Raw genomic sequence first — 13,713 nt, 5'->3', positions numbered from 1 at the left:
GAATTAAATATTGTTGTTGAATTATAAATGGAGTTTTTTTTAACCAGAGATGTGTTTCCTATGTCAGCCTTTGAAGCTGAAATAGTGACATCCAGGAGATAATATTTGTCATATATCTCCATTTATTGAAAAGATTTTGTCTCTCTCTCTCTCTGGTATATATTGACTGTTTTTTGGTGAACTTAACTCCTATGGTCAGTATTGACCATCGATATTCAGTGCCAGCCATATCCGGTGACCAGCACTGAATATCCAGTTTGTTTTTGGCCAGCTCAGACTTAACTGGCTATGTCAATTTTAAGCATTGGCTGGCTACGTTATAGCAGCCAAAGATAGACCTGCTTTTTGCACAGCCTGATTTGTCCATTAAACTTAGTCGGTCAGTGCTTAAAATTGGTGGCTATCGTGTGATATAGCCTGCCAGGTTTAAGCCACTAACTGCTAATATTTAGCGGAAATAGACAGACAGCTATCTCTCGCTGAATATTAAGGGTTAGCCGGCCAAATGCTATTTAACTGCCAGGGGCTGTTCCTGACCAGTTAAATAGTGCTGATATTAAGTAGATTCTCTAGAACAGTGTTCTTCAACCACTGGTCCATGGACCAGTGCCGGTCCACAGAAATTTCCTGCCAGTCCACAGGGCCTGCACGTGCATCAGGCCCAAAACAGTGTTCTTCAACCGCCGGTCCACGGTACGATCGATGCGGCGTTATCTTCGAGCCAGCTCCCTCTTCCTAACTGATTCAGTGCACAAAGCCACGGGCAGTGGCTCCTACGGGCATCCTGCGCCTGAACCGGAAGCCTTCTCTCTGACGTTGCAACGTCAGAGGGAAGGCTTCCAGATGAGGCACGGGATGTGCAAGGTGCAAGTAGTACTATTATGGGGGCGGGGTCTGGGTAGAGATTGGGTAGAGATGGCAGGGTCTGGCTCACGACTTAGCCCAGTGTTCTTCAACCACCGGTCCACGGACCGATGCCGGTCCACAGAATAATTCTTTTATTTCTGCCGGTCCATAGGTGTAAAAAGGTTGAAAAACACTCTAGAACAGTGGTTCCCAACCCTGTGCTAGAGGACCATCAGGCCAATCGGGTTTTCAGGCTAGCCCTATTGAATATGCATGTCACTTCCATTATATGCAAATCTGTCTCATGCATATTCATTAGGGCTAGCCTGAAAACCCGATTGGCCTGGTGGTCCTTTAGAACATGGTTGGGAACCACTGCTTTAGAGGGAAACGATTTGCATATCTTATTCCCGTGTGTCCTTGTAACGATTTGGTAAGACAAATCATTCACAATAAGCAAGATTTAACTGTTCGTTTCTTAGTGTAACATCTTCCCATGCATCCTCATTTTTACCCCCTTTTACAAAAGCGCGCAAGAGATTTTTAGCACCAGTCAGCTCTGCGCTGCTCCAGTGGTCATAGAGTTCCTAGGAGCGTCGGAGCAGCCCAGAGCATTTAGCACGCCGGCTGGCACCAAAAACCTCTTGAGCACTTTTGTAAAAGCGGGGTGTGGGTGGGTTAATTTTTTACATCTCACATATATTTTAGTTCCTTTCTTCTGATATTAGGTGAGAAAATAATCTGAAAACAAAAATCTGATACTGTGTAAAAAATTTGTTTGTTTGGGTTTTTTTTGTCAGGCCACACAAAATGTTAACAACATGACTGTGAAAATGCCCTATCAATGCTTTATAAATGGACAATTTGTGGATGCTGATGATGGGAAGAAATATGATACAATAAACCCAACAGATGGCTCAGTGAGTATTAAAAACTGTACTCGGTAAATAATTCACAGTTGGACTGTAAAATACAAGTATTGTATGTAAAAGCCGATGTCCAGATCATGAGCAGGGTCTGCAGGAGCAAGCCAGACTAGGGTTACAAGATTTTCCTTCGGTCTGTCCCAGTATGGCAATTCTTATGTTCTTATATTCTTATGTGAGCCAAGTATAGGACAATCAAGTCATTATGACATCACTGATAAGTTTGGCTCTTAGGTATTGGTGGAAGATTTATTGCCTTACATTATGACATCACAATCTCAGCTCTGGAATGTTGCTATTCTTTGGTTTTCTGCCAGGTGCTTGGGACCTGGGTTGGCCACTGTTGGAAACAGGACACTGGGCTTGATGGACCTTTGGTCTGACCAGTATGGCAACTCGTGTGTTCTTAATAGTGAGAACACACTGTACCTTCAGCTTCCAACACTGGATATCTAGGTATGGCCATTGACAAAGAAGTTAACCGGGCACTAACTGAGATTCAGATCGGAGCCTAGTCAACTCACCACAAGAAGGGATCCATTTTCTAAGCTGTAGTAAGCATTACCGCATGCTTATTGCATGTTAAAAAGCTCTACTGTGGAGCATGCTCACGCATCCCGCAGTAGTTATGTGATTAGCACATGCTTCCCATGTGCTAAAAATTAGATTTTATTTTTTAGTACTGGGGGTGTGTCAAGGGCCAGAGAATAGGCGTGTTCTATGCTAATCGGTTAGTGCACCTATATTGACTTGTGCCAGCCGACTAGCGCTTGGTTAGCGCAGGAGCCTTTGCCACCTACAAAATAGGTGGCAGTAGTGGCTCATGCACTAATGGCCATATGCTAACTGGGAAATTAGTGCATGGCCATTAATAAGAAAATGGTGACATTTTACCGCTGCGCTACAAGTGGCCTCAGCTCACGGGAAAGACTTGTGCAGAGAATAGTACTGGCCACCTTTTAGTGCAGCTTTAAAATTAGGACAATTGGTTAGCGGACTGAATATCCTCATAAACCGGCTAAGTTACTACTCCACCCAGACTCTGCCTCTGGCCTTGCCCCTAAGCTAGCTGGGTAGGTGATGGCCATTTAGCAGGGATGGCTAGCTCAGTACAGTTTAACTGAGTAGGAACCTTTGGATATATCTACCCCTGGGCTCAAGCGTAGGGCAGGGCGATGGGGGTGGTCCATCCCAGGTGCAGGCAGTCATGGGACCACGGACTGCATGTGTGTGGCCACTGACTCTGCCGGCCTTGTCCACTCTCGCATCAATTTCCTATTCCAGGACAGGGGATCGGCAGAGTCGACAGCCATTCACGTGTGGACCATGGCCCCATGACCACTTCACATACCTCCCTCCCATAGTGTCTGCAGGAGGAGAGTGATCAGGCTGGGGGATGCTCCACCCTGGGTTGCCACCAAGCCAAGTATGCCACTGCCCCTAGGTTTCTTCGTGATCCAGGAAATGTTGCATCTTGTTAACTAGTCTAATTTAACTGTCTAAAGCTGCAACCTACTTCAGGAACTCTGATTTTTAATGTTTGCCATGATCTTATAAGTACACACCACCAGCTTCAATTTATAATTCAGAGATTTTAATCTCACAGAATCAAACACCATGACACTCTTAATTTACAATCTTCAGACCTCAGCCAGTGTCACTGCATAAATACAACTTTTATATGCACTCACACACACAACTCGTCATCGGTCACTTCTTCAATTATTCTTAAACTATTTATATTTAAATTTACATATTAAATTTTAATACTCATCTGTCTTCTATATGGTTAATGGCCAGGGAATATTACACTGACAATGGGCTCCTTTTACTAAGGTGTGCTATGCTTTTTAGCGCACGCTAACCCGCACTAAATGCTAATGCATGCATGTTAGTCTATGCACGCGTGCTAAAACACTTAGCGCACCTTAGTAAAACAGGGGGATAGAGTCTTTGTTTCACTGTAGCTTTGTCAAGGAATTCCCCTACAATTGAAAAACGCCACATTAAAAGTGCTCATTTATACGTATTCTTTGTCTCTCATAATACATTTAAATATATAAATATATAATTTACTTTAGCCCATCATCACCAATGCTTCTGCTGATTGCTCTCTTAAGCAGAAAACATGGCCACGGCATTTTAAACCCTTCCTTTACTTTTAATCATATGTCACAGAACCTCCTATCACAGCCCCCTTCATCCTACAGCTACATTCAATCAATTCAAATTAATGATGATTACTTAAGTTCCCCATTTAACCCATTAGGTGTAATAATATTCAAATAGAAGATCCATTTTTGGTCTTTATACAGTATTGCTATCCTCCCACCCTTCTTCATATTGGCGTGGCTCACTGTAGAGGTTAAGGAAGCGGTCAGAGACAAAAAAAAACCTCATTTAAGGAATGGAAAAGATCATAAATGGATGAAAACTGGAATAAGCACAAACAACATCAACACAGGTGCCATAAGGCGGTAAAAGGGGCCAAAAGAGACTACGAGTAAAAAAATAGCCATGGAGGCAAAAAACTTCAAGCCGTTCTTTCAATATATTAAAGGGAAACGACCTGCAAAGAAAGCGGTGGGACCGCTGGATGACCAAGGAACAAAGGGAGCACTAAAGGAGGACAAAGCAATCGCAGACAGACTGAATATGTTTTTTGTGTCTGTATTTACCGAAGAGGATATACACAGCATACCAGAACCCATCAGGCTATATGCTGGAAGTGAAAACGGGAAACTGACAGGGTTAAAGGTCAGTTTAGAAGAGGTATGCAGGCAGATTGATAGGCTCAAGAGTGATAAATCCCCGGGACCGGATGGCATCCATCCGAGGGTCATCAAGGAACTAAAAGGGGCCATAGCTGAACTGCTTCAACTAATAGCCAATCTGTCGATCAAAATGGGAAAGATTCCGGAGGACTGGAAGGTGGAAAATGTTACACCGATCTTCAAAAAAAGTTTGAGGGGAGACCCGGGAAACTACAGACCGGTAAGTCTGACCTCGGTACCGGGAAAGATGGTAGAAGCGCTGATAAATGACCGCATCATTGATCACCTTGACGGACACGGTCTGATGAGGACCAGCCAGCATGGTTTCGGCAAAGGCAGATCTTGTCTGACAAACTTGCTGCACTTCTTCGAGGGAGTGAACAGGCAGATAGACAAGGGCGACCTGGACAACATTGTATATCTGAATTTTCAGAAGGCGTTCGACAAGGTTCCGCATGAACGACTACTTCAGAAAATTGCGAACCATGGAATCAAGGTTGAAATACTCACGTGGATTAGAAACTGTCTGGAGCATAGGAAACAGAGAGTGGGGGTAAATGGACAATACTCGGACTGGAAGAGCAGTGGGGTGCCGCAGGGCTCAGTACTTGGGCCAGTGCTCTTCAACATCTTTATAAATGATCTGGACAAAGGAACAACTAGTGAGGTGATTAAATTTGCGGACGATACGAAGTTATTCAGAGTAGTGAAGATGCAGGGGGACTTCGAAGATCTGCAATGTGACATAATCAGGCTTGAGGAATGGGCATCGACATGGCAAATGAGGTTTAACGTGGATAAGTGTAAGGTGATAAATGTTGGTAACAAAAATCTAACGCACGAATACAGGATGTCTGGGGCGGTACTTGGAGAGACCTCCCAGGAAAGGGACTTGGGAGTTCTGATCAACAAATCGATGAAGCCGTCCATGCAATGTGCGGTGGTGGCGAAAAGGACAAACAAATGCTAGGAATGATAAAGAAGGGGATCAAAAACAGATCGGAGAAGGCCATGGTGCGCCCTCACCTGGAGTACCGCTTCCAGCACTGGTCGCCATACATGAAAAAGGACAAGGTACTACTTGAAAGGGTCCAGAGAAGAGCGACTAAGATGGTTAAGGGGTTGGAGGAACTGCGTACAGCGAAAGAATAGAGAAATTGGGCCTCTTCTCCCTCGAACAGAAGAGATTGAGAAGGAACATGATCGAAACATTCAAGGTACTGAAGAGAATAGACTTGGTAGATAAGGACAGGTTGTTCACCCTCTCCAAGGTAGGGAGAATGCGCGCTTACCACGCCTCTCTCTGTCTCGCAGCGGGCTTGCCGGCTCCGGCCAGAAAAAGTTCATTTTTTTGTTCAAAGCCCCCGCCGCGGCTCCTCTATCAAACCTCACCAGAGTTGGAGAAGACTTCCGACTCTGGTGGGGATCGAGAGAGGAGACGCAGCGTCGGCTTTGAACTAAAAAATGAACTTTGGCTGGCCGGAGCCGGCAAGCCCGTTGCGAGACAGAGACATGGCTCCCTTACTGCCCCTCCTTCTCTTCCCGCGGTCCCAACTACAAATCTGCCAATTCCAGCAGCGTGTGCAGCACTCTACACACGCTGCTTCGGCAGAGTAAATCAGGGCAGTAGAAGGCCCCGAAGCAGTGTGTGTAGAGTGCTGCACATGCTGCTGGAATCGGCAGGTTTGTCGGGACCGCAGGAAAGGAAGGGGGAGGTAGGGGAAACGCTGCTGCTGCACAGGGAAGTGGTGTGGGGGGAGGGAAATGGAGGGGTAGGGAATACTGCTGCACAGGGAAATGGAGAGGGAGGGAATACTGCTGTGGCTGCTGCACATGGAAGTGGGGGAGAGAAATGCTGCTGCATAGGAGGCAGGGAGAGAGACAGATAGATAGAAAGAAAGACAGACAGCGGGAGGAAGGGAGACAGAAAGAAAAGAAGAAAGACACAGGGGCAGGGAGAGACACAGAAAGACAGACAGACAAAGGGGGCCAGGGAGAGAGACAGACAGAAAGAAAGACAGCAGGAGAGAAAGAGAGAGACAGAAATAAAGACAGACATATATTCTAGCACCCGTTATGAACACAAGTGTTTCGTCCGAATCACTCAGTAACTATTTCTCTGGCATTTGAAGTTCTGCACATCTCCTTTGGGTTCCTTGAAACTGACCCTCGAAACATGGCCCATGTCGGGACCTGCTAACACACCTTAAAGCTAAGTGGAGTGGTTTTTCCCTCTTATTGCCATTGAGAACAAATCTAGCATTCAAAGATCATGTTGCCTTACTTATTATTATTTTGCACCAAAGTCATACACAGTGATGGGACGGTGGGTTCGGCTATAGGAGCCACGGCTCTTGGTCGGATTACACAAATCTGAGTGTATGTGAAAATTGTATTACCTTATTTCAACACCTATATTTAAGACTCATATTTGACTTTCATATATTGAGAAGGCTTGGTTCTAGTTACACTTTAAAATATCAATAAGTCAGCACAGGCATATTTACATTTATGTTATGAAGTAGCAACAAAAATGTTTCTGTGCCAGAACATACATGTTTATGTCAGACAGTGTAGAAACATAGCTGTCATATAGCCCAGTTTGAAAGTGCTGCATGAATTTCAAAGGAAAAGAACATTAAATAAATTGTGGAGCCCTCTGTGTCTGAGCTAACAGCTGAATGTCTTGTTACAGGTGATATGCAACGTGTCCTACTGCTCAGTGGCTGATGTAGATAAGGCTGTAGCAGCAGCTAAAGATGCTTTTGAAAATGGAGAGTGGGGGAAAATGAACGCAAGAGACAGAGGGAGACTGATGTACAGGTGAGGGACACCGTGCCATTCAATCTGTCCCAAGCTATTTATCAATATTACTTTGTTGAGGGGATTTAAGCAAGTACCTTTATCCGTATTTGTATTCATGGAGATGTAGTGGTTGACGTCTAAAATTTTGGATATCATGCAGTATCTGTAATTTTAATATATTTTTTGCATGTCTTGATACATGTTCTGTTTTTGAGAAACCTTCATTTTTATGATGTTTGTAAATGGGTGAAACTTATTTTGAAGAATGTCAAAAATAATACCTTGTACTGGGTGGGGCAAATCTCTGTATGTGTGTTGTGCCAGAATCATGGCTTAAGAGAAATCTTAGTGCTCACAACTCACGTTCATGAGGACAATCAAAATATAATGTATCACTCCCTTATAGATTAATCAGCACATTCACCAAATGACATACAAGCTAGAGTTCTGTCTAAAACACTCTTAGTTAAATGAAGATGACATGAGTCTCAAGCACGGAACGGCTTACCAAGCTGGTAAATTGTCCAAGAGGTAGGAAAAAGCCTCAGAACCCCTTCCACACCAACTAATTGAAGTGTGGAAGAACCTTACAGGGCTAAGTACACCTCATTGGCATAAAAATCCTCCTCTATTGGACTACTAACCAAAAAGCCTTGTGCCATGCAGGAGACAAAAGTTATCTAATTGGAGAGAGTAAGAATCAAATACTTATCTTTTAGAAGAGTCCACCGCATATAATGGAAATCTTAAGTTAGGGTTGGACATCTTTTAGTCTTCAGCTCTGGCTAAAGTGAGGGCAATTTGCACATCTGTTTCCCCACCTATCTGAAACCATTGAAATGCTAGTTGGTCTTGAGGAATTTACAAAGAAAGAACCTGATATTCAAAAACACTTATCTGATTACGTGACACTGACTATGGCTATCTGTTGATTTTCAGTGCACTGTTGGGATCATTCTGGAGTGATAGGAGGATGGAGTGAAAGTGGAAGTTATGGTTGGTGATAATATTCAGTCCACTAACTAGATAACTGTCCAGATAAAGTCGTAACTTTTATGTAGTTAACTCGGGGGGTTCCCAAACTTGTCCCGGGGGAGCCCCAGCTGGCCAGATTTCCCGGGGGAGCCCCAGCTGGCCAGATTTTTTTTAGGATATCCACAATGAATATGCATGAGATAGATTTGCATGCCAAGGAGACAGTATATGCAAATCAATCTCATGAATATTCATTTGTGGATATCCTGAAAACTTGACTGGCTGGGGCTGCCCCCAGGACAAGTTTGGGAATTACTGAGTTAACTCTCCAGATACCAGGCTCGGTGTTGCTGCTGCCTATAGAGTGGTACTGGTCATTGCTCTAGGTGGATATTCAGTATGGGCCAATGTCTGGATCTTGGCGCTGAATGTCCAGATTATTTATTATGAATGTCCAGAGTCTTAGGGCTCCTTTTACTAAGGTGTGCTAAGCATTTTAGCGCACGCTAACCATGCATGTTAGTCTATGGACGTGTTAGCGGTTAGCGCACACGTGTATTTAGCGCGCGTTAAAACGCAGAGCGCACCTTAGTAAAACAGGGGGTTCATTTTACCATTTTGAAAGGAGTTCATTACAGATGGGGAGCATCAGAGTGAAGAAATTCTCAGCAGTCCCTTAAAGGGAATGGTTTATTAGAACCTGCTATACTGCATAGGACTAACATATAGATCTCAGTGGTTTACAAATCAAAAGATAATAGGTCAGAGTAAAAGGAATTACAATAATGACAGGACAGGATAAAATCATTCATAAAAGACATACTGCCTCTTTTACAAAGCTGCGCTAGTGGCTGCCACACAGCAACGGCCCCGAAACCCTTTAAATCTCTGTGGGCTTCGGGGCCATTGGCGCAGCACAGCCGCTAGCGTGGCTTCGTAAAAGAGGCCCATAGTATAGCAGGAAAGCATCAAGAGAGGTAGGGTAGGAAGGTAGAGGATGTGAAAAATCGACAGATAAGTTAGCAGTGAGTCTTACCCAAAGAAGCTGAGGCTGAGACCTGGTTGATTTTGTGAGCAGAGTTAACGAGCCAGGTTTTTAAAGCAACTTTAAATGATTTAAAAGATATTTTTTGCCTCGGATATGAAGAGGAAGAGAGTTCCCAAAGAAAGGGGTGGCAAAACACGAGAAAGCACGATGTCTGGTAGATGCAAGCTGCACTATAATTGATGGCTAGACCAGGCATTTCTGGTCCTCGAGAGCCACGGGCAGGGCAGGTTTTCAGGATATCCACAATAAATATGCATGAGATAGGTTTGCATCTCAAAGAGGCAGTGCATGCAAATCCATCTGCGATGTATTCATTGTGGTTATCCTGAAAACCTGGCCTGCCTGTGGCTCTCGAGGACCGAATTGCCTACCCCCCTGGGCTAGACAAAACTAAGATGTGATCATTTATCGAGCGGAGAAGACAAACATGAGAATATGGGATGGTGAAGGTCGCTAGATAATGTGGAAGACCTATCCTATGTGTTTTGAAGGTAAGAGATAGTAGCATAAATATTATAATCTGATTGAGTGCCAGTGATGATGCTGTAATAATGGAAAAACATGATGATATTTTTGAGCTAAAGTAGTGCATCTGTAAATTATATATTTTTTTCATATGCAGCATATTCTTTTGGTTAAAGACTTGCAGATTTGATGGAGGAACACCAGGAAGAGCTGGCGACGATTGAAGCCATTGATTCGGGAGCTGTGTACACACTGGCGCTGAAGACCCACGTAGGAATGTCTGTGCAGACATTCAGATACTTTGCTGGATGGTGTGATAAAATTCAGGCAAGATAATAACTGATGTGGCTATGTGCCCTTTGCATCTCTTTTCTTGTCATTTTATTTTGTACAATAGGACATTTAAAGTGGACTGAGGCTTGCACCATGAGTGTGGCTCCACTGAGAAAATGGTGCCATCTCATAACAGAGCACACATAGGCCCCCTTTTATCAAGCTGCGTTAAGGGTTTTTAATCACGGATCGCTGCGGTAAAAGCTCCAACACTCATAGGAATTCTATGAGCATCGGCACTTGTACCACAATGATCCACAATAAAAAAATACCCTAAAACAGCTTGATAAAAGGGGGGCCATTACTACCAAAGTATTAGCCATAAGCTGACATTATCCATTCTGTGATGAATTTGGTCTTTAACAAGTATATATCTGTGCTTCAGTTTACTGTATAGTTTTGGCAAAGTTCCTAGAGGTGCATCATTCATCCCGAGTGATTCATTTAACTTGAACTCTCTGGATATATGTATAATGAAGAACACTTAGGGCCATATCCTATATATGGCGTCCAAAAAATTGGTGTCAACCAGAACAGCACTTAGCGCAGTGTATCGCAAAAATGTGTGCCACCTGACATTCCAGGCGTGCTGCGAGACGCCGAGTTGGAGGAGAGGCACCAGCTGACTCGTGACGAGAGGCACATTCTGTAGGCAGTCAGCTGGCGCTTGCGCCTCTCCTTCTCTCCTTGCATTTTCCCTTCCAGCACCCCCCCACTGGCAGCTCAGGGCCCCGTTAGAGGTCCTTTGCGCATGCGCAGACCTCGACATGATGACATCACTCATGCACATGATAATGTTGTGTCAACATCTGCGTACTCGCGGATGCCTCGAACCGCGGCCAACACGCTTAGTGTGCTGTGCAGCTTGGTAAAGTTTGCGAGACACTGACTTAGCATGATTCTATAAAAGGTAAACATACTTTATAGAATCACGCTAAGTACCAGTGTGTGTCATAACTTTTAGGTGCACCTTTTAGATGAAGGAAAACCAGGCCTAAATCCTTGCACCTAATAACCATACCATACCATAACATACCATACAATTTCTTATTCCCCATAAAATTTCAACTAGGATTCTATGTGGCTTACAATAAGACGTGAGAAGTTTACATTACAATTACAGTAAGGTATTTGTGGTAAGTTAAGAAACAGTTTTGGGTGTTACAGAGAAAAGAGAGATGTTTTTATCATTTTGAGGGGATCTGATGCAGACAAAACAGCAGCCTTTTCCAAACCTTGAGACCCTGAAATTCAAAGGTGGAATTGAGTAGTTTCTTTCGGCGAATTTGTACGGGAGATGGAAAGGTCGGTTTAAGCTGCTGTGGTGTTCTTGAATTGTTAAAAGAGCAAGTAGCCTTAATATGGTGCCTTAAGGAGTAGAGGCCTAGTGGTTGGGGCTGCAGCCTCATCACCCTGATGTTGTTGGTTCAAATCCAGCACTGCTCCTTGTGACCTTGGGCAAGTAATTTAATACTCCATTGCTCCAGGTACATTAGTCAGATTGTGAGCCCACCAGGACAGATAGGGAGATATACTTGAGTACCTGAATGTAAACCGCTTAAGCTATAAGTGGTCTATAAATACTAAAAATAAATAAATATTATCAGATATGTTTCCCTGAGAGTTTTCTCCATATATGGCCTTGTAGACCATACAAGCAGTCTTAAACAGGATTCTTTTTTTCATTGGCAGCCAGTGTAACTCTCCCAATAGCGGACTAGCCTTCTTAATTCGGCTTACTCGGGCATATTCCATAACAGCGGGCATACATTTTAGAAATGTCCATGATCTGACTATGCTCCACTCCTGGTCATGCCCCCATTTCAGATTCACACACTTAGAACCGACGCGGCACTTTCTAGAATGTTCCTACCAAGTTGTGCACATAATTTCAAATTGGTGCCAATTAACAGTAGCATCAGTTTTGAGGTGTTACTTGCCAATTATCAGGCTTGAAAAAACAATTTGCACGCACAGCTTAAGGCGCCATAAACAGAATTTGGGGGGTTAATCAACACCACAGTCTGCTGCCACGACACCAAGCTTGTTTGTCAACTTGGACATAAACATCAAAAGGGAAGAGAACCACAGTGACAATGCTCAACTTCAAGAAAGGAAACTATGATGCTATGAGAGTAATGGTGAAAAAAAACCTCAGAAACAGCTCAAGGAAAACAGAGACCGTGGAGCAAGCCTGGTCCCTATTCAAGGGCATGGTGCAAGAAGCACAACATATGTACATCCCCAGATTTAGAAAAGGGTGCAAAAAAACCCAAACAAAAGACCCAGTATGGATAACCAATGAAGTGAAGAAAGCGATAGGAGAGAAGAAAAATTAGTTCCGGAAATGGAAAAAGGACCAAACCGGGGAAAACTGGAAGGAACACAGGAAATGCCAAAAAGAATGTCATCAAGTGGTTAGGAGAGCGAAAAGGGAATACGAAGAAAGACTGGCCAGGGAGACGAAAAATTTCAAATCGTTCTTCAAATACGTTAAAGGGAAGCAACCGGCGAGGGAGGAAGTAGGACCGTTGGATGATGGAGACAGTAAGGGAGGGATAAAGGAGGAAAAGGAGGTAGCTGATAGGTTAAACAAATTCTTCTTGTCAGTCTTCACAAGCGAGGACACATCCAGTGTACCAAAACCCGAAGAGATCTTCAATGGAGATCAAGAAGAAAAACTGTCGACAATAGAGTTGAGCCATGAGGATGTCCTCCAACAGATAGATAGATTGAAGAGCGACAAATCACCAGGCCTGGACGGAATCCACCCAAGGGTACTAAAAGAACTAAGAAACGAAATAGCGGAAATACTCCAACGAGTTTGCAACCTATCCTTGAAAACTGGCAAGATCCCGGAGGACTGGAAGATAGCAAATGTTACACCTATCTTTAAAAAGGAATCGAGAGGCCGGTAAGTCTGACATCGGTTCCGGGCAAGATGGTAGAGGCACTGATAAAGGACAGCATCTGTGAGCACATTGAAAAAAATGAACTAATGAAAGCGAGCCAACATGGCTTCTGCAAAGGAAGATCATGCCAAACAAACTTAGTGCACTTGTTTGAGGGGGTAAACAGCCAGATGGACAAAGGGGAACCCATAGACATCATTTATCTCAACTTCCAAAAAGCCTTTGACAAGGTATCCCATAAGCGGCTACTTAGGAAGCTGTGGAAGGGGTCCACCAGTGTTTAACACAGATGGGTTAAACACTGGTTGGCAAGCAGGAAGCAAAGGGTTGGAGTGAAGGGCCACTACTCGGACTGGAGGAGGGTCACGAGTGGAGTTCCGCAGGGGTCGGTACTCGGACCGCTGCTGTTCAATATATTTATCAACGACCTAGAAACGGGGATGAAGTGTGAAGTTATAAAATTTGCGGATGACACTAAACTCTGTAGCAGGGTTAGCAGGGTTGGAAGAATGTGAGGACCTACAAAGGGACCTGAACAAACTGGAGGAGTGGGCGATTAAATGACAAATGAACTTCAATATAGGGAAATGCAAGGTCATGCATATAGGGAAAAAGAACCCGATATTCAG

General features: G+C 43.9%; 1 protein-coding gene across 7 annotated transcripts in view; it reads left to right on the top strand.

Annotated features, from left to right (window-relative positions):
• ALDH1L2 (aldehyde dehydrogenase 1 family member L2) overlaps positions 1 to 13,713 on the top strand; it is a 116,588-nt gene that overhangs the window by 61,761 nt on the left and 41,114 nt on the right. For all 7 annotated transcript variants that reach the window (XM_033950812.1, XM_033950811.1, XM_033950815.1 and 4 more), the window contains 3 exons: positions 1,647 to 1,766; positions 7,242 to 7,369; positions 10,016 to 10,166. In XM_033950812.1, coding sequence (XP_033806703.1) covers positions 1,647 to 1,766; positions 7,242 to 7,369; positions 10,016 to 10,166 — 399 coding nt within the window. The remainder of the gene's footprint in view (positions 1 to 1,646; positions 1,767 to 7,241; positions 7,370 to 10,015; positions 10,167 to 13,713) is intronic.

The sequence above is a fragment of the Geotrypetes seraphini genome, chromosome 7, assembly GCF_902459505.1.
Source record: "Geotrypetes seraphini chromosome 7, aGeoSer1.1, whole genome shotgun sequence".
Taxonomy (NCBI): Eukaryota; Metazoa; Chordata; class Amphibia; order Gymnophiona; family Dermophiidae; genus Geotrypetes; species Geotrypetes seraphini.
This window is presented reverse-complemented; position numbering and strand designations above follow the sequence as displayed.